Genomic DNA, 20,787 nt, shown 5'->3' with positions numbered 1-20,787 from the left:
AGTTCAGACTGGGACTTTACATGTTCAGTGCTATTAGCTTATTAATATATGAAAACAATTAAAGTAACAATAAGCTTGGGACTGAAAGCTTGACAGTTAGATTCCTGGACCTGCAGGAAAAAGAAAATGGGGAAAATAGGAGTAAAGGAACAGTGCTTTCTCCTCATTCAACCTCCTCAAATTAAGTGCATCTAATCCTTAACAAATATTCTCTTCATATATCCCATGAGCCTAATTGGAGTTCGGTTACCTTGTCAGTGAGAAGGGAGGTAAGGTTTTTCTGCTGTCTGTTGAGGTACTGGTCATACAGCTGGGCCAGGCGAGCTCCAAGCACATGCTCCCTGCTGAACAGGGGATGATGGGAGAATATAAGCCCAGAAACATCCACATCCAGTTGGTAGTCTCCCTGTGTGTCCCCGATGCCAGCGATGTAGCAGTTCACATATTTTGATTTTAGAGCCTGCAAAAGGAGACTATAATTCATACATTCATTATCCGTAACCATTTATCCAGTTCAGGGTCACGGTGGGTCTGGAGCCTACCCAGAATCAATAGGTGCAAGGCAGGAAAACACCCTGGAGGGGGCGCCAGTGCTCGACACACACTCACATATTCACTCACACCTATGGACTGTGATTATTGTCTGTCTGTAAAAATAGGCAGTCAGTGAGGTTAGCACTGCTGTGTCTGGTCCACTTGTGCCAGCACAAAACACACCAACACATCACCACCATTGTGACTGCAGCAGTGAGAACCACTGAAATCATACCTGCTCTGTGCTGGTTCTGGCCATTTGAGTGACAGAGGAGGACAAGCAATGAATGCAGAGTCACAAATGGACTGATGTCTGTAATTGTTGAACTACAAAATGCTATCCTTTTTTTAATTATGTGCTATCCATTTCCATGCAGAAAATGTCCAGGGATTTATGGGGTGGATTTCTCAAAAGATTACATGAACTATTATAACATTTTTCACTTTAAGTCCTCCAATCCTTTTTTGAGATCTGAAAGAAATGATTCGTTAGAACGCAGAGCCAAATAATTTTTCTTGTCGCAGACAAAAGCACTTTTTTAAAGCTCTTGTGTTTATTATTAATACCACATGTGCCTTTAAGGCTAATTCCAAGAGTAATGTTTTTTCAAGGACATCTAGGCAACAAATTAATATATTAATTCATTTCTCCATATGTTGCAAAGTGTATCATATCCTTCCTCTTTGTTTGGTTAGTACAACTCCACACTCTGAACTCAACTTAAGTCCTCCTTCCATTAACGACATCACCACACATCTGGAGCCACTCTCATGTCTCACACCACTCATTTCTGCAAATCTTATTGGTGGCCGTTGCTGCTAAGCAATAGTCTGAATGCATGCACAAAAACTCAAGAGTCCTGACAACTCAGTCCTGAGAAGATTTTGGCATGAAATTATCATTCTTGGAAAAAATATGTTGCCATACACATGATTTCATCCATTATCTGTAACCGCTTATCCAATTTAGGGTCGCGGGGGGTCCTGGAATCATCGGGCGCAAGGCGGGAATACACCCTGGAGGGGACGGCAGTTCTTCACAGGGCAACACAGACACACACACACACACTCACTTTCGAGTCGCCAATCCACCTGCAACGTGTGTTTTTGGACTGTGGGAGGAAACCGGAGCAACCAGAGGAAACCCACGCGGACACGGGGAGAACACACCAACTCCTCACAGACAGTCACCCGGAGCGGGAATCGAACCCACAACCTCCAGGCCCCTGGAGCTGTGTGACTGCGACACTACCTGCTGCGCCACCGTGCCGCCCCACATGATTTCAAATTAAGTGATTTTTTTTGTAAATTAATATTATTCTTGTTATTTTGTTAGCTTTTAAATAATTGTGAAATATCACATTTCTATTGTTGAGCTCAGCTATTGGCTCTTTTAAGGGTATGACAGGAGTTCATGTAATGAGATATTACAGCAGTATTCATAACTACAACTGCTTATCATGTATTCAGGGATTAAAGCAAAAATATTTTTGTGACTTAAAAAAAAAAAAAAAAAAAAAAAAAGTTTTTTGAGGTTTTCAGGTAAAAAAATGTAGAGGCAGTGTGTTCACATCCTGAGCCCCCAACACCTGCTAAACAAGTCATATTTTTACACTGTGCCACATGTAACCATTTCTGCTGGTTTCCAAAGCAGACATCTTTTTGTTGCAAAAAGGCTTTAACCTACATTTTATCTAAATACTTGAATACCAATAATGTTTTAAGGGAACAGATTCTCTACTGTTGGCCTATATGTGATTTTAATGCTGTTTCTAATCCATGAAAGAAAACCATTTTGAAAAATAATTGTTTAAAAAGATTTTAAATGGATGTTTTTTCATCTTCTTATAAAACCAGACAAGAAAATAATACCACTGCTAACTGCAGCAGCATTAAATAACCTCTTCATTTAAGTTCCTCTTTTAAGTGCAAAAGTTTATTCACGTTTTTTTTTTTTTTTTTTTGGCAGCAAAACCATAAGCCTGCCACACAAATGTCTGCTACCTTCAAGTGTGCACAAAAATCAAAACCTTATGTTTAAAGTTCACCAGAAAACATGATCATTATACGGCAGCCCAATGTACCTTTCTGAAGACGGTCTGTAGTGCTGGGTCAAGCTCTTCCTCCAGATGGAAAAGTGGTGGTCTCGTGGAAGATTCCTTTACAGGATTGGACAAAGCCAGAATTCTCCCATCATCTCCAAACCACTTCCTGTCCTGATCAAAAAGAAAAAACTATTGCCTTTCAATACGCATAGTAAAGATGCCAATAAAAAAATGGACAACATGGAAAGCATTTTGAAAACACATTAGAACACTTGTCAAGCAGCCTAGACCAATTCCCAGCAAATTAATGAATAATATCCACACTGCTCCAAGTAAAATCAAGATTGTCACTGTTTATTCACTTACATTGAAATCTTTATCTCTTTTCTGACAGAATAAAGCAGGCATATGTACATGATTTGGACAATAGAGTTTGTGGGAAAACAATCACCAAATATAAAAAATAGTGTTTTATGAGAATAATTTTCACCATAACCGTTGATGACTGCTGACATCTGGCATTACAATTTCAATTCAAAATAGAATCAGTTGCCATTTAAAAACAGTACCATATGTAGGTAGTGTAGGTGCTACACTTTCAAGTTCCCTTTTCTTACAAAAGTTTCAGGGAGAAGTAAAAAAAAAACCACAAGACTATCTAATGATGTCAGTCACCTGATTTTGCTTCAAAATTCTATTTTCCAGTATGTTCTGATTGGAAAATGAAACAGGTGGTCTCTCCCCAACATAAAGCCCCTCCTCCTCCAAGTAACGAGGCTGGACATTCTCCGGTAGCTTACTGGAAGCTGGCACTGAGACACAAGCAAACACAGATATACAGGTAAACAGGTACACCTACACAGATTCGATAAAGGGTGAAATAAAAAAGGAACAAACCCTTTTCAAATTCCAAAATTAAATCTTAATTTTAAACATTATTAAAATATATAAATAAATGAACCACACTGTAGCCAACTTTAAAAATTATTTTGCATTTTTTATAGTAATTGATAACACATGGCACAAGAGAACTTGATGATCATGTTAACAATATATATTTATTGTTTTGTTCACACATTATCGCCTGAAACAGATATTTTGAAATATTATTATAATTCTAACCTATGCATAGTATCCTCTCGAATAAACATATTGACAACTTAAAAAAACAAAACAAATACTTTGATGTATCTAGATTGCTGGAGATCCTTATTTGTTAAAAAATCTAAATTAAAAATTGCTGACTATTAAAATGATTCAGAAATGTAAAAGATTATTTCATTTTTTAAGTGCATTTTAAAATGTTTTTCACTTTTGAAAATATTGAGATATTGCTGTCCACTTTTGCTCCCTGTGCCCTTTTAAAGCCCTGGATTGTACAGTAATATCAGTGGGAATGTTCTGTCTTGTTTAGATTAATTTATCAGTAGACGTCCTACATCTATTTTACCTGGCCTCATACTGGGAATGAACAGAATCTCGCTCTCTCTTTGGACACGCATCTTGTATCCTATATACTCTGCTTTCTTCACTTCCAGGAAGTCCTGTGCTGACTGATCAATGATAAACAGGTCCTCCTCTTCATCTCTGACTAGAGGTGCATCTTCATCCTGAGTTGCAACCATAAAAAGCAAATTTTAACTAATGCTCTTTATCTTTAACGCAAGCACAGTGAATGCCTCTGAACACTTTACGTTGGTTTTTAGACTTTTACCCTGGATTCCTCTACTTCATTATCTCTGGCCATCTCTTCTTCATCTTCATCTTCTTCCTGTTCCTCTTCCCCATCCCCTGCTTTTTCTTCATCTTCTTCCTCTTCCTTCTCTCTCCTCCTAGATCTTCTCTTTGACAGAGCCTTGTGTCGTGTTTCTTGGGGTTCAGGGTCAAAGTTGAAGGTAAAGAAGTTGTAAGCTTCCTCAGCAGTGGGCAAACCAGTTTCTGCCTACTTAGTGAACAAAAGACAAGAAATCTACAGAAACCCCAGGAAGTAACGCTTTTTAAGATTTGTCTTTGGCACACATTTACACAGTTACTTGTGGTCTTAACGAAATTTGCTTCGGTCAAAATACCTTAAGGATCGAAAAACACAGAAGCATTCAGTCTGAAAAGCTGTGTTAAGCATGGATGTTTTGAAAGCCATATGTGCCCGGTTCTCTTTTCTCTCAGCTCTCATTTTCACTTTTTTTGCACAGTTCTCTTATTTATTCACTCTCATTTTTACTTGGTTGCTTTCTTTCTCAGACTTGTTTTAAGCAGTTTAACCCTGCCTTTGTACTCTCAGATAAAAGTGTGTCTACAACTGTAATAGGAGATGCTTAGATGAGGTCATGGTTCAATTCTAATTACACGTTTGACATTCATTTACCAAATGTAATGTTTTGATAATTATACAAATTCTGCCCTGCATTGGACTAATATTCTGTCAAACTTAGGCTAAATTACTAGAGTCTGTAGTCTTGTGTTAGGAACATTGCCATTACAATAACACAATAATCCTTCACCCTGCTGTCCCTGGTGATGCGACTTGCTGCATCTCGGAATTTCACTCTGGCAGCAAAGGAGGAGGCTTCCTCACTGAGGTCTGGATCAGCCTGCAGGACCAAAACAATGATAGACCCTCTCAGAAACATACAGTAATGTCAATGTGCACAAAATTACTGTCAACTCTAAGAATAACAACATCACATAATCATTTCATATTTGTTATATCTCATTTATGGCTCAATTAAATCACACTGCATGTGTGGAATCTAAACTTATAATAAATTTAATATGATTTTTAAAATTGATCTACAACTCCTTTTCCAGAAAAAAATTGGGATATTTTGTGAAATGCAAACAGACTGGAATGACCATGGACTTCCTGGGAAAAGCTCGTCTTAAACACCTTAAACAGCACGTTGCTCTACACTCAATAGGCCATATCTTTTAAAAAAAAAAGGCCAAAAAAAAAGGCCTGAAATATTTGGGATGTGCCAACTGGATAAGAAAAGAGACAGAGCTAAGTGGAATGACGGTGAAATACTCACGCATCTCATTAAGTATTCGATATATTATAATCCACACAAACACATGGACAGAAACTCAGCTTGTGACCGTAAACAACAAGATGCTATTATAACACGGCAAATAACACAGAACAAGTGGGCATACCTCTCTGTCAAACATTGTGTTTCTGTCTCTGAGACTCAGATGACTGACCGGCTCCAGTGAAGCCTCTTGCTGCAACAGGCTGGCAGCTTTTGACTGATAGAAGAAAAGAAAATCATCAAGTCTGTGTGTGCATAGCCTTTACATTCCTCTCATACTCGACACAAACTAATCACTCTTTCTACAAGAAAATTCAACTCAGTTTGAGTTAAGTCAGCCAAGAAAAAAAAAAAACAGCACCTGAAAACAATCATGGCCCTAAAATAAAGCTTTGAACTCATTTTCATCTATTTTTTTTTACTGTACAAACTAGAAAATCTTCTACTATTTCTAAAACAAAAATGAACTTAATGCAGCATTGTTTCATACATGTGGCAATTCTGTGCAATGAATTTATTTGTGGAATGAATTTACCCTGGCCACTCTTAGCTTTTCCCTCATGCGTTTCCTCATTGAGCTCTCTGAGAGACTGGGGTCGGACCTCAAACCTGGGAGAGGAGGAAGATCTAAGAGACAGAGAGATCATTCATTCACTATCTGTAACTGCTTATCCAGTTCAGGGTCGCAGTGGGTCCGGAGCCTACTTGGAATCATTGGGTGCAAGGCAGGAATACACCCTTGAGGGGGCGCCATTCCTTCACAGGGCAACACGCGCACAAGAACACATGCACACATACACACACGTTTGAGTCGCCAATCCACCAACCAACGTGTGTTTTTGAACTGTGGGAGGAAACTGGAGCACCCGGAGGAAACCCATACAGACACGGAGAGAACACACCAAATTCCTCACAGAGAGTCACCTGGTCCTTGGAGCTGTGTGACTGCAACACTACCTATTGTGCCACTGTGCCGCCCATGAGACAGAGAGATGATTATCTAATAAAATTGCTCATTTTGCTTACTTTAGCCGGACCGCCACTAGGCTTATAGCCATTATCACAGAGGTGTTTCTGGCATTTCAAAAACAGGAAAGCCCAAAATACATAGCCATGTCATTGGAAGGTCTGGAGAAGCTTTGGTGCTTCATATCAATGTGTTGTTTACATGTGGTTTGTATTTTGTGATTGTGTTGTACAGAAAATATGGAGGGCAGGACTAATAGATTCAGAAACGATAAAAGGAGCACAATGTTGTTCATAATACATAACACCGGCATTAGTGTTTTTCTACCAGTAGTGATCTATCACCAAAGAACAAAGAAGACCAAGAACATTTTGATTTTAAGAATTACAATTAATTATTTATTCAATGTAACAGGTTAGAGTTAAACACGTGAAGTTTAATGTGGCTGGGCACAGCTGTATTAATGAAGCCACGGTTCACCCTGAAGAACCTACTCTACTTTGGTTCCAGCTGGGAACGATTTTTTCTGGTTCACGAACCAGTTTAGGTCAGCGGAAATGTGCTGAATGGTTCCAAGTTTAGTTCACAAACTTGAACCATTCCCTTGTTTGTGGAAAAGAGCTATGTGAAATATGGCTGAGCTAACAACATTCGTTGTAGTAGCACCACCTTAAAAATTATGGCTGAACTAACAGCTGAAGATGAAATATCGTTCCTAGTCGCGCATGCGCGTTTCAACATTAGGAGTCAGTCAGTCAGTCATTCAGTAAGCGAAAATGCTTCTCCTAGGCTGGCCCGTGTAGACGGTCTGGCAAAAATACAGACATGCTATGTAAGGGTCTAACAAAAGTCACTTACTGCTTTTTGTAATTTTCAGATTACAAAAAGTTTTACATTTTATTTATGATATAAAGTTAACAAAAAGTTAATATGGAATTTTAAATTGAAGATAATATTAGACCTTATATGCAAACACTAGGGCTGCAGTGGTACATATGATTCTTGTTGCTTCCAACACTAAAGACTTTTGCAAACCAACAACAAATAAAATCAATCTGTCATCTATAACAACTTATGCCAAAATAGTCTGATTTCTGTATTGATAATTATTTGAATATTTTTGATTCACCTCTTTGTATTCTGGCGGAATGATCACCCTCTGCTCTGGTGTCCTTAGAAAGTTCCTCTTGCAGCTCCTGTACAGGTGTGACCTCCTCCTTCACCACCTCCTCTGAAGGACCATCCATTGATATCTCTTCTAACAGCTAAAAAAACAGGTTGTAAAAGTCATCTTATTGTAAAAAGTGTCAAGGATATTAACTGAGAGGGTGATAACTACTATGGTTAGGATTAAGGTTAAAATCAGACACCAAAGCATTTAATATTTGTCATGTATGTGAAAATAGTCACTGGTCAGCTAAATATTATCAACTATGCTGAAAGTTACGTACATTTACAAATCCATGGAATAACTGCAACAGCTTAAATGAGGTTTGGGATTTGGAATTTAGAAAGGTAGCTTTGATACATGTCATATACAGTGATTAATATAAAAAGTTATATAGTCTTATAGAGGGGAAAAAAAGAAAAAGTCTGTTTTACCTTCTGTTTTCTCTTCATTCTTTGAGTTTTTAGTGTGCGTCGTAGGTTTTCGCCTGGATCATCCCCTATGCTGGTCAGTTCCTGATGTAATGTATTATCACACAATGAGAATAACATCTCAGAGCTACATCATATACAGTTTCACTGCACTGATACAGCTGTGTAAAAGTATAAACTACTTTTTCGTTTATTACATGTACACTATGGACAAAAGTATGGGGACACACCTCCTAATCATCAAATTCAGGCGTTTCACTCTGGTCCAGAAGTCAATACAATCAAGCACATAGAGACAGTCTGCTTGTACAAACATTTGTGAAGGAATGGGTCTTTCAAAAGAACTCACTGGATAAGAATGCATTACTGAAATCAGTTTAGGATATTTCTTCCCTCTAAGATATTCCATGATCCAGAGTGAGTAGTATTATTGAAACTGGTGTTTAAGGGTTTAGGAAACACAGCAAGACCACAAAGTTAGATAGGAGCTCACTAAGTGCTGAGGCGCACAGCATATAAAATTCACCAAAGCTCTGCTGACTTCGTAACTACAGCGTTCCCACCTCCTCTAGCATTAACATCAACAAAACCTAAGAGCACTGGTTTCCACATCAGAGCAGCTGCATCCAAGCCTTATATCACCATGCACAATGACAAGTGTTAGATGCAGTGGTGTACAGCATGCCATCACTTTCCTCTGGGGCAGTGGTAATATGTTCTGCCAACTTAGTTGAGGAGGTATAAATGCTATGGGGTTGCTTCTCACATGTTGACCTAGGCCCTTTTGTTCCCAGTGAAAGGAAATCTTAATGCTTTAGCACACAGAGACATTTTGGACAATTGTTTGCTTTCAACGTTGTTGAAGGCTGTTCTCTGGTCCAGTATGACTGTGCCTCAGTGCACAAAGCAATGTCCAAAATGACACGGTTGGGTGAATGTGTCATGGAAGAACTTGATGGGCCCAAACAGATCCCTTACCTTAACCTCATCAAAAGCTTTTGGGAGTAATATATTTTTGACCTACCAAAGGCTTTGAAAGGGAAAAAAACCCATCCCACAAACACACACTCAAAGATTTTGCAGAAATAATTCCATATTAATGGCTATGAATTAAGAACGGGATGCCAAAAAAGCTCCTAAATGTGTAATGTGTAAGTTTCCCTATACTTTTGTCCATATATTGTATGTATATATTCAGTCAAAACAGTAATTATTCTGGCCATTAAAACTGGCAAGTTATTCATTGCTTTCAGTGTCAGAAGAAATGCATTCAGAAAACATATTTAAAAGTGATTTATTATACCCATTTTAACCTGGCATTATTTCCCCTAAAGGGTGTGTTCTCTCTTTGAATGAATTAACCTCGCAATTTTGTCTCATGTGAGTCCAGTTAGTAGGTGGATTGGCGACTCAAAAGTATCCGTGGGGGGGGGGGGGGGTGTTGCCCTGTGAAGGACTAGCGCCCCCTCCAGGGTGTATTCCTGCCTTGCGCCCATTGATTCCAGATAGGCTCCTGACCGACCGCAAACCTGAACTGGATATGCGGTTACAGATAATGAATGGAAAATTACCCTGCTGTTTTTTTATATATTACCAGACTGAAGTGACTTAAATCTGACTTTTTCTCTTAAATGTTACACAAAATTATTTCACAGCTGTGTAGACATGTCAAATCAGATATTTCCAAATCAGATTTTACTTCATTTTATATGTGGTCCAAAATTGGGTATATATCCAAATCCTTGGTATGTGGTGGGTCAGGATTGAATTAATTATTTGCCTGTACTCATGAGTTTAGTGTTGTCATTTGCAGTCATTAACGGCAGCAACATGAAGGCTGTGTTGTAAATGGTTCTGTGGTTTCTACATAGCGCACTGTGCAGGTGATTAAACTAGAAATACTGTACAATACTTTGGTGTAGAGGCTATTATTTAAGGACATACATTATGCACTACACAGAGATAAGGGACCAATTTGTGATGGGGTGCACATGCATGCCATTTCAGGGAACTTACATTTATGAATATGAACTGTTAAGACAGCCCAATCTGATCTAAGCAAAACACTGGAATTGATTAATTAAGAGGAAAGGACCCAATAATAAAGGCCAAATAAATACTAAGAATAATTTAAAATTACATTCTATTGTTTGGGATTCGGGTGGCACGGTGGCGCAGCAGGTAGGTGTCGCAGTCACACAGCTCCAGGGGCCTGGAGGTTGTGGGTTCGATTCCCGCTCTGGGTGATTGTCTGTGAGGAGTTGGTGTGTTCTCCCTGTGTCCGTGTGGGTTTCCTCCCACAGTCCAAAAACACACGTTGGTAGGTGGATTGGCGACTCAAAAGTGTCCGTAGGTGTGAGTGTCTGTGTTGCCCTGTGAAGGACTAGCGCCCCCTCCAGGGTGTATTCCTGCCTTGCGCCCAAAGATTCCAGGTAGGCTCTGGACCCATCGTGACCCTGAACTGGATAAGCGCTTACAGATAATGAATGAATGAATGAATGAATGTTAGGGATTCTATGTACTTTTGTGTTATTGTAAATAGGTTTTCTGCTGTTTTCTGACACTGGAAAACAAATAACATATATTCAATAACTTTTTAGACTGTAAATTTACTGTAAAATCGAACAGTGATTCCTGAATTTTGCACTTTACTGTTTCTGTAAAATATACATCACATATCTTCACCATCCAAAGAAAAACATGTATTTCCTTTGTTTTGTAGATTTCCTTTAGTTTACTACATAATTAAAAAAGACGTCCTTTGTATTGTGTGAAAATTTCATGATGGTAACATAATATAAATGCCCCATAATTACTTATTTTAATATATAATATTATTTAATATATAATATTATATTATTTTAATATATAAAAGGAATTATATCTTTTTTGTTTGTTCCTTCTCCTATAAAGTTACTATTTTGGAGAACATGTTTTTCTCTGGAGAGCAACAATATACAAATCCTTGGCAAGGCACTGCAGAATGAGGATGTACTCTGCCTTTACTTCTTACACTAGACTAATACACATTTGGAAAATATTCATTATTAGTGTTTGTAATGAGTTTGTGTGTATATCAGTCTCACCAAGACAATGTGCAGTCAATTAATTTCATACTGGAAATATCAAATTCAGAGGGAATCAGCAGGCAGAGGACACAACACCTTATCAGTTTACTGTGTTACAGTTGTGTGTTAGTGCACAGCAATTAGAAATACTTTGTTTATTAATTTTAAACAAAGTCAGTTAAGAGCTTTTAATAACTTCACAATGAGTCTGAATCTAAGAAATAGAAAAACAAGGACAAAAAGTCTATAAGATGCACACAAAAAAGGAAGCCAGATGGCCTAACAATCCCACAAGAGCAATCAGACAAGAAGCAAAGAAAGCATAGGTTAGTCTAGAACAGTGAAAAAGCAAGGTTGAAATCTGCAGTCTAGAACAAAGCAACATTCTATCACGCAGTTAGAACACAGGTTCTACAGAACAGAACCAACCTCCACCGCAGTGTGATCACTCTCCTTAGCCACATCGGAGTCAGAGGGAACCAAAGCCTAACAGGCAGAAGACACGTCTTCTTATCAGCTTAGCTGTATGATTGCGTATCTGTGTGTGTGTGTTTATGTGTGTGTTCATGAAGGCCCAGCACAGCAATAGGCATGTTGAATCATGCTCTTTAAACTTCACCACAGACAAAATAGCTTTAGAAGAAAAATGTAAGTTGATCATGTAGATTTAAACTCATCAATAACTCCAGATAAAAAAATATCTCAGTTCTGATGAATATGGTCTTATATACAGACTAATACATTGTATATATACCGGCAGATAAATAGAAAAATACACATTTAAATATAAAGTTATATATTTTAGAGACTCTGCAGCAGGATTTTTAGTCACTAAGTCTAAAGTCCACTGTTGCAACACTTACCTGAGTGTCGTCCTTCACTTTCCCTAAAGTCTCCTGTAGTGCCCTCCGTTTCTTTCGCAGCTTTTCCCGCAGCTCACTAAGAACAGTTAATATTCAAATGAAAGTCTAAGAAGCAGCAGGATGTTTATCACAATGATCATTTTGCATATATAATTTGCCCCCTTTTTAACCTGTTCTTCAATGATCAAGATCAAGATCCATTTTTTGGTCAAATTTGGGTGGCGGCTCATTTTGAGCACTGCAGTGACACTGATGTGGTGGTGTATGAGTGAATCAGGCACAGCAGTGCTGGAGTTTATTAAATACTGTGTCCACTTACTGTCCACTCTATTGTGTCTTACTGTCCATATCTAGCTTGTTGGTCCACCTTGTCTGAGACAGTAGATCATCTGTCGCTGCACAGTTTATGATAATCATCATCTAGTCCTTCATCAGTTTTCATGATTAGGGTGGAAGGGTATATTGTATGTGAATTGAATAAAATGAAATATAATTGTAAAAAAACAGTCACCTGGATGAGGACATGACGAAAAATGGTCTGTTTGGCCACTTCAGAAATGGTAGTCTGTCAGTTATGTCATTTCAAAGAACAGGTGCAGGATCAACACTTTCTCCAACTTAAAAGATATAAAATGTCACAGACATGTTCATCATGGGTTTGTGAGTTGAATTAAATATCACAATATTTACAGAAACATACACAATATACAACATACATTAAGTTTGTCTCTACACCAACACAGGGTTAGTATTAGAGCCCCGTTTAAAATCTACAATCAAAAATACGGAGTACAATGGTTTTTTTCTACCCTTTTATTCACTGCACTGTATTAATCCGGTTAAACGGGACTCATTATATTTTCTGAATAATAAAACATAGTTGCTCATGCGAGTAAATTAATAAACATATAGCGACACATACAATAGTTCTTAATATATTCACCCATATTTTTTTTTTTTTTTCAGTATTTCTGTGTCTCATTTTCGAATAACGCTTCTGCACATTTTAAAGACGGAGATAGATTTCCTAGGGTTAAATAAATACGGAACACATGCTTTGTAAGACGGTATAACGAAACGAGGCAGTATGTATATATAACGTCAACTAGTGATAATAAACTCGAGAAATAGGTTGATATTAGCTAACTTCTATTACAATTCTCCGTTCCACCTTAAACAACACAGCGGCTACACACTGTCGACTGATGCTGTGAAGTTAACTGCTGTATCATTTAAGGTGGAACAGATCATTGCGACGGTTACTTCAGCCTCGTAAGAAAAAAACAAACGACCTAAAGAGAACGTATTTGGTAGAGAGGTGGCTATAAAGGACTCTTTCATTATGTTACATTACAGCGGAGACAGTCTGTTAGTTTGAAGCGCTTTAAAGAGTGTTTCTCGTCTTTCCGCCACACTTACTGAAACTCCGAGGCTAACGTTCTGCCGCCGCCGCGCTTCTCCGCTGCTTAGTAACGGAACACTCTGCTCCTCAACCGAGCACGACAGAGCAATGCTGGTTTAAAATAGGCTGGACCCTATTCTCAGTCTGTCTTCTCTTTGGCCAGCGTGTCTGTCAATCAACAAAAAACCTGTGCGGTGAGATACTGGGTGCTAATACACACAATCAGCCATAAAATAAAGCCAAACCTCTGTTTCTACGCCCATTTCCTTTTTTAATCAGCTCCACATACCACCTAAGTGCAATTTATACAGTTTGTTTGTTTATTATTGTTTTATTGTCCACAGGTATTGTTTAGTGATGTGTACTGACGTGGTGGTAGCGCGTTTGTTTGCACTGGTACCGTATTGAGTAAAAAAAAAAAGTGTCAAAAAGATTTTGAGCTTGTAAAACAATATTCACCGATGTAACGGAATTTGTAACTGAGTTTGAGCAACTGCATACAAGTAAATTTCAAATCCACAAATGTATTGGAATGCTCAAATTTAAAACAACAACAACAACAATAATAATAAATTAAATTCACAAATGTGGAAAAATATTTGTACTGTATAAAAGATTTGTATTTGTAAATCAAATGTGTGGTTTGTTTGTTTAACCAATCAGAAAACTGATTTGTTCTATTTGTAAAAAGAAACCTGAACTAGCATTGTTATTTACCTGACTCTCCACTGTATCTCTGGCTGGAAGAGCCATGATGGAGAATTTGAGGCATTTACAAACAGCGTGCCAAAGTTGAGTGACAGCAACAAATCAGTGTTCTGACTGGTTAAACAAACCTTGCAATCTGATTGCCAGCTAAAGCTTTCCTATTGGTCCATCAATTGACCGTCAAAACAGGGTCAAAAATCTGCAACTGCAAAATGAATTTCACACAAGCAGCAGAGAAAGTGAATGTGTGGATTTGCTCTGGCACATTTTAAGCCATTTGAGAGGTACTGATTCACACATTCACAACATTTAATTTACAAATTCATATATTTTCTACACATTTAAAAATTATTTCTATAAATTTCAAATATTTTTTCCTCATCTGTGATTTTAAATATTATTGTTGTTGTTGTTTTAAAATTGAGCATTCCAATACACTTAAATTTTACGTGTATGTAGTTGCTCAAACACAGTTACAAATTCCATTACATCTGTGAGTATTGTTTTACAAGCTCAAAATTTTTTTGGACCTTTTTTGAATCCATAATACAGACACATCAGTGCACTGTAGTTTTTAACCCCCTCAGTGTCACTGATGAAGGGCTAGATTCAGTGGATTATCACATAAACTGTGCAGCAACTGAGCCACTGCCTCTGTCTCTGCATCTGCGCCAACTAGCCTAAGACAGCAGCCAGTCAGTGCATTTACAATCTCTAACAAAGCATTTACAATCTCTAACAGTACTGATGTGTCTGACCCACCTATACCAGAACAACACACCAAATGCAAAACAAAAGCTAAAGTGTCACTGCAGTGCTAAGAATGTTCCACCACCCAAATCACACTTGCTCTGTGGTGGCCTTGCTGCCTGGGGGACCTGACCATTACAGAACAAGGTGAAAGGGGCCAACAAACCATGCAGAGCAACAGATGGACAGCAGTGAACTACAATATGCATGTATGAAATTAGTGTAAGTAGAGGTTATAAATGTAAAGTTTGCCTAGAAACAAGAAGAGAGCTGTAATATTATGGCTGATGGGTGATATATTCTTTTATACATGCTATTGATAAGGAATTGTGATTTTTTTTTTCCTGTTATGTCCCAAACATATTTTTCCTGCAACACAAATATATATGCCCTACAGTAATGAGAGTGACATAATGTATTCCACAGCTTTTGGAACTACAAAAACACACCTGCTGTGTTTTATTTGGCTTGAAAATGTACATTCCAGTTGATGCTGATCATGTATGGGTGGAATTTCCCCTCAAGTTATGTGAGTCTGTATAAGTGAAGCCCTGGTAAAAGGGCAGCCAAGGCCTAAGTGGGCTTGAGAATAGAAGGTTGCCAGTAGGGGCTATGAAGTAACAGTGCTGTCTCCGCCCTCAGTCCATGGCTAAATTTCCATTGAGCAATCACTAGGTGCTGGGATAGCTGCCCGCTGCTCTGGGTGTGTGGGTGTACTCACTGCCCCAAGTCTGTGTGTGCGTGTATATGTTCACTGCTATGAATGGGCTAAAGGCGGAAGAAACATTTTTGGTATACGTTGTACAATGGCTGTAAAAATAAATGCATGTTTGAGAGAAGCACATTTAGTTTATTGACATCATGAAAAAAACCAATGACTATTTACATGGCTTTAGTGTATACACATGTAAACCACTGCAGTGATACTTATTTGGCCATTTGTTTAAAAGTACCTGCAAACTGGCCCAAAAAATGTCACTTGCTTGCTAAACTTATCAAAGCTTTTAAAGATATTGCTTTTGTTTGTTTGTTTTGAAGTGTTGAATGTAGACTATGGTTCATTATGGGGATGGTTGCGAATTGTTTCTGGCCTTTTTCTGTGAAGAGGGGAAAAGTGTATCTGTATTTTCCTGTTTGTTTGGGGAAAAAAATGTGCGATATGATGCCCCTTCTGGAAGGGAGGTTGAAGTGCACCAAAAGAATAAAAGGAGAACTCCAAATGTGTAGTGGAACTCCACAGTGACCTGATGAAGCCTAAGGACGGGACATTGTCAGATTTGTGAGTCTGCTCTTTGTGAGCTTTCCTAGTTTTTTGTACAAAAATAAATCTTTAAAAACTAATATTTTGAGTGTGGATTATTTCTTGATTTTGAAGATAATTGCATAAATATAAAAAAAATCTATATTTATGTTTGTTTACATACACCTTATTTTTAAAATACATAATTTCAGATATAACACAGTAGAGACCAAGCAAAATAATATGTCCCAAACTTTACAAATAAAATTACCTTCTTGGTACAATGAGAATAATTTGATATTCAACAATATTAACCCAAATATCAAAATAAATAAAAACATATGTTCAGTGTGTCAGTATAACATATATACATACACAACCTACAAACCCTATTTCCAGAAAAAAAATAAATGGGACAGAGCAATTTGTCAATAAAAACAATGCAATCATTTAAACCCTATGTTTAAGTGTAAAAAGTAGAAAGAAAGTATTTCAGCTTTTCAAATTTAGAAATTTGAAAATCATTTTTATCATTTGCAATCATTTTGAAAGTTATCCACTTATATATATATATATATATATATATATATATATATATATATATATATATATATATATATATATATATATATATATGCCAAATTTGAATTTGGTGCCAGACACACATTAATAAAATACCATAGTAAAAGAAAGTGCTACAAAAATAATTAGAAATTTGCAATTAGTTAAATGTTCAGTGACATGAATGTGTTTAAAATATAGCATCTTTCAGAGACTTTTGGAATTAAAGTGTTCTTCACTCTTTAAAAAACAGTGAGAGCAAATATTCAAGCAATTCAAGAATCACGTTTCTCAATGTAACATAGCAAAGAACCTGGGGATTTCATCTAAAGTACATTATATTCTTTAAAATGTCAGATTTCAGAAAAAAATCCAGAGAGTTCCAGAGAAATCTCTTTATCTAAGGGACAAGGCCCAAAACCAGTATTGACTGTCTATGATCTTCAGGCCCTCAGGTGGCACTGCATTATAGACATGTTTCTATATTGGAAATGCATTGGCTCAGAATCTTGTCCCAAAACCACTGTGTGTGAACACCAATTGTTGCTGCATCCCAAAATGCAAGTTGGAAATCTATCATGAAGAAAGGTCTCTGGGCCCAAGCTCATTTAAGACATGCATTATTTCATGAGTGATTAATCATGAACTCCTACACCGTGAGTGATCATGAATATGTATGACATAGGTATGTCTCATGTGTGCCTTAATGAAGGAGCAATGTCTTCAAGGCTGGCTCCTGAGATGGTAGCAGTATGCGGACAAGCCTTGTTCTGTTGAAATAGCACACCAGAGTGTGTGTTCAGAAAAGGTAGGGCCATTGGTGGCAGAACCTCATTAGTATAAATTCTGGCCGTCAAAGTACTTGTAATGAAGATCAAACGTTATCTGGCACTGGACAAAACTGCAAGCTACACCGTGACCTCAACACATTGATTTGTTGGTTGTTCACAAGAGAGGGACTCATTGCTGAAGACTACCTGCAGCCAATCTGAAAGACTCCATGACAGTTTGGCATGACATCATTGCAGTCTATGGCAATGTTGACATGATTAAGGGCAGTCATCATAACAATCTGTGTGCATGTAGTATTATGTTGTGCAGGCATTATGGTGCTGTCATTAACAGGACAAGTCATGAAGAGCATCACTGATTGCTATATTATATTAACCTATATTAAGACATTATATTTTCATATTTGCATTGTTTATCGGCTACCCAAGGATAATCCTCATATAATGATGTATATTTCTTGCTACTAAGCGTAGTCTTCTGCCAGTGCATCCAGGTAATTAGTATCTGCATAGAGCAGAAACCCAGAAAAGAGGCTGTCTGCCCAGCCAGGGTCCGAGAACAAACCATTCTGGTCTTTGTAGAAGATCTCCAGCCACACCTCATCTTCCGGGTTAAGGTACATCACTGTGGATCCAGATGCCACATCATGGTTTCCAGTATTAGCATCAAAAGTTTTAATGCGGTACTGTCCGTTCTGGACCAGGCCAATAGCCAGGTGCTTATTGGCCAGGGTGATATCATAGCAGAAATAATAGATCCCTGGGTACGCGCAGACAAACTTGCCAGTCTGTGGGTTGTAATGGCCACCCTCATCAAAGAGAACCTTGTTGAATTTGATAGGCTTCTGCTCAGCTGGATAGCTGCTGGTGATGCCCACAGAGAAGGCAGATTTTGGCACCAAACTGCCACAGCGGCACACTCCAGGGATGCCACGCGGACCCCTTTGTCCTTTTTGTCCTCTCTTTCCTGAGGATCCCCGTGGTCCTGGTGGTCCTGTGTCTCCAGCCTCACCCTCAGGGCCTCGTTTCCCTACTTGGCCCCTCTCTCCATGCTCACCAAGTTTACCTGTTTGCCCCACTCTCCCTTTAATCCCTGAAAAGAGACAGACAGACCTGTTAGACTACTCCCATCATGCATCTCACCTGTTTTTGATTGCTATATTCCTAAAATTATGATCAAATTTGAGGCATACTTTAGGTCTTTAAATACTTTTCTATCCTTTTCTATGCTAAACACACGTGTTCTGTTGTAAAGTTGGACTAGACTTAGACGGTCTTATTAGGTTATTACATTAAAATATAACCCTTAGTAGGGGAGTGTTTGTAGGGTTTCAAATATTCTGTCCAGGCAGTGGGAGTTTTTCTACTCTTTTAAATGGAAAATATCCCTCTCTGGACTATTAGAGCATAACAGGTGAACATTCTTGTTTACAACAGATGATGATATGGTCACATTTTTCATTTTGGCTGAAATACTCTGAAATATACTCCTTTAACCAGAAGCTTGTCTATTCATTCTGGTCAGAATCATGGTGGGTGGGAGCCTGCTCAAAATTATTTGGTGTAAGACAAGGTCATAGCCTCTGGAGGGACTTTTAAAACGAATAGAAATGATGTGGTCCTGAATGGCTTTCTGTCATTAACATATATGCTTGAATATTTGTGTTAAGGGCTGCTTGGGCGGTGCTGAATAAACTCTTATGCCATGGTTGAAACTGAGTTATGGAAACTTTTACATGTTCCATCCTGCACGTGATCTCACCTGTCTGTATGTAATGTGTGTTTACTGAGGAAAGGTTTACTGGAGGCAGAATAATAATAAATATAATATTGCATTTTCAATAGGTTAACATGAGGTTAAACAACCTTCTATAATGCATCTATCTTTTTGCTCCAAACTATGCTAGCAGAAAAAAAATCGACCATCCCCAGGCCCATCTGTTAGAGGAATTTTGAGCTTTGCCAACAGATCTGGACGTAGAATAAAGAAAAAGCCCAGCAGTGATGGATTGTGGTTTCAAATGATGTGGTACATGTTTCATAATGATATAAATGAATATATCAATCTGTCTCAGTGAAATATGATCATCTTAGGGATAAAAAGGTCACTCAGAAAGTTTAGAGCCACAAATACGACTGTATTATTATTATTGGACCTTCTCCTCTCTGCCAATGTGTCAATCAAAAAGAGAGGCATAGTTTTAAATGTTGATGATTTCTGTGCCACAGCCAAAGCTGCTGTCACTGTAATGATAGAATATAAAAGACAGATGAAGCTAAATATTTAAGCAGTCAGATCAGTTTGAGTGAGCCTGTGCAGTTTTCTTAGCTCAGTCAAAAACACATTTGAACTTTAACAGCTAGACATTTATCTTAATATCTTATGCCCCTCTGTTTATTGTCTTGTTCTGTTTAGTTAGTGTCTCAGGTATATAATCACATGTGGGTTTATAATTAGGTCTCTCTCTCTCTTTTTTTTTTTTTTTTGTATTTTTACATTGCTCCTATTTAATGTGCTGCTGTACTGTGTTGCACCATGGACCTGAAGCACTGCATTTCACTCTGATATGTTTGGATTATATTGAGGAATGGCAATAAAGGCACTTGATTTAAGTACAAAATAAATGCATTGTTTAAAATGAAAACCACTGCACCTGCTTCCCCCTTCTCTCCTTTCTCTCCTTTCCTCCCATCCCTGCCATCTCTTCCTGGGATTCCAACATGACCGTCCATCCCTGCTGGTCCAGTAGACCCCGGCTTCCCTGGAGGCCCTGAGAGTCCCGGGATGCTACAGATGAATCGAGGCTGAGATCCCTTCACCTTGGTGTCCAGCAACTGACCAGTCACACACTGACACAGACACATCATGCACACAATCAACCTCATCCTCAGACCTGAGAAAATACACAGTCACATCACACCTAAATGTTAGAACAGACCTTTCAGGTGAAGTTAGTGCTAGTTTAAAGGACCCATGTTCAGTTATTTTAAACTTCCCTTGTTTAACTCTCAGTTGGTCCCAGGAAGTGTCGCCACTGTAGATCTTCCACACAGTCAAAGTAGCACAGGTTTTAATCTAAATGCAAACCTTCTATTCCACTAAGGCTTGGGACAGACACTGGGAGCATTTACCAGTACAACCCTAGTGGCTGGGTGAATATTGCCCTGGACCCTCAAAGCCCTGGAGTTGTGTGGCAGTGACATCACCATGGTGCAGGCATGCCACAAGG

At 38.2% G+C, this 20,787-nt stretch overlaps 2 protein-coding genes across 5 annotated transcripts in view; both read right to left on the bottom strand.

The window, feature by feature from the left end:
- Positions 1-13,614, bottom strand: part of cc2d2a (coiled-coil and C2 domain containing 2A) — a 28,852-nt gene extending 15,238 nt beyond the window's left edge. For 3 of the 4 annotated variants that reach the window (XM_066671108.1, XM_066671111.1, XM_066671109.1), the window contains exons 1-14: positions 13,525-13,614; positions 12,617-12,722; positions 12,106-12,181; positions 11,672-11,728; positions 8,178-8,258; positions 7,705-7,840; positions 6,144-6,235; positions 5,733-5,825; positions 5,081-5,170; positions 4,294-4,521; positions 4,030-4,189; positions 3,255-3,391; positions 2,619-2,750; positions 251-460 (exon numbers count right to left, since the gene is read on the bottom strand). In XM_066671108.1, coding sequence (XP_066527205.1) covers positions 251-460; positions 2,619-2,750; positions 3,255-3,391; positions 4,030-4,189; positions 4,294-4,521; positions 5,081-5,170; positions 5,733-5,825; positions 6,144-6,235; positions 7,705-7,840; positions 8,178-8,258; positions 11,672-11,728; positions 12,106-12,181; positions 12,617-12,630 — 1,506 coding nt within the window. In that variant the 5' untranslated portion in view covers positions 12,631-12,722; positions 13,525-13,614. The remainder of the gene's footprint in view (positions 1-250; positions 461-2,618; positions 2,751-3,254; positions 3,392-4,029; positions 4,190-4,293; positions 4,522-5,080; positions 5,171-5,732; positions 5,826-6,143; positions 6,236-7,704; positions 7,841-8,177; positions 8,259-11,671; positions 11,729-12,105; positions 12,182-12,616; positions 12,723-13,524) is intronic. The other variant, XM_066671112.1, reaches the window with a different exon arrangement.
- Positions 13,615-18,021: 4,407 nt separating this feature from the next.
- LOC136697872 (complement C1q tumor necrosis factor-related protein 7) lies at positions 18,022-20,443 on the bottom strand. The gene is made up of 2 exons (XM_066673174.1): positions 20,212-20,443; positions 18,022-18,650 (listed from the first exon to the last, which is right to left on the bottom strand). The coding sequence occupies exons 1-2, from the start codon at positions 20,441-20,443 to the stop codon at positions 18,022-18,024; spliced, it is 861 nt and encodes a 286-aa protein (XP_066529271.1).
- Positions 20,444-20,787: the final 344 nt, after the last annotated feature.

Source organism: Hoplias malabaricus, chromosome 5 (assembly GCF_029633855.1).
Source record: "Hoplias malabaricus isolate fHopMal1 chromosome 5, fHopMal1.hap1, whole genome shotgun sequence".
In the NCBI taxonomy this organism is placed as follows: domain Eukaryota; kingdom Metazoa; phylum Chordata; class Actinopteri; order Characiformes; family Erythrinidae; genus Hoplias; species Hoplias malabaricus.
The sequence above is the reverse complement of the archived record's forward strand: the minus strand, read 5'-3'. Positions and strand labels throughout refer to the sequence as shown.

What these genes read in the sequence shown, in the direction of transcription:
- LOC136697872 (XM_066673174.1), bottom strand. Translation starts at nt 20,443, where the DNA reads ATGAGGTTGATTGTGTGCATGATGTGTCTGTGTCAGTGTGTGACTGGT. An exon ending in AGGAGAGAAGGGGGAAGCAG is followed by an intron (nt 18,651 to 20,211) that starts GTGCAGTGGTTT and finishes GTCTCTTTTCAG; the next exon opens with GGATTAAAGGGAGAGTGGGG.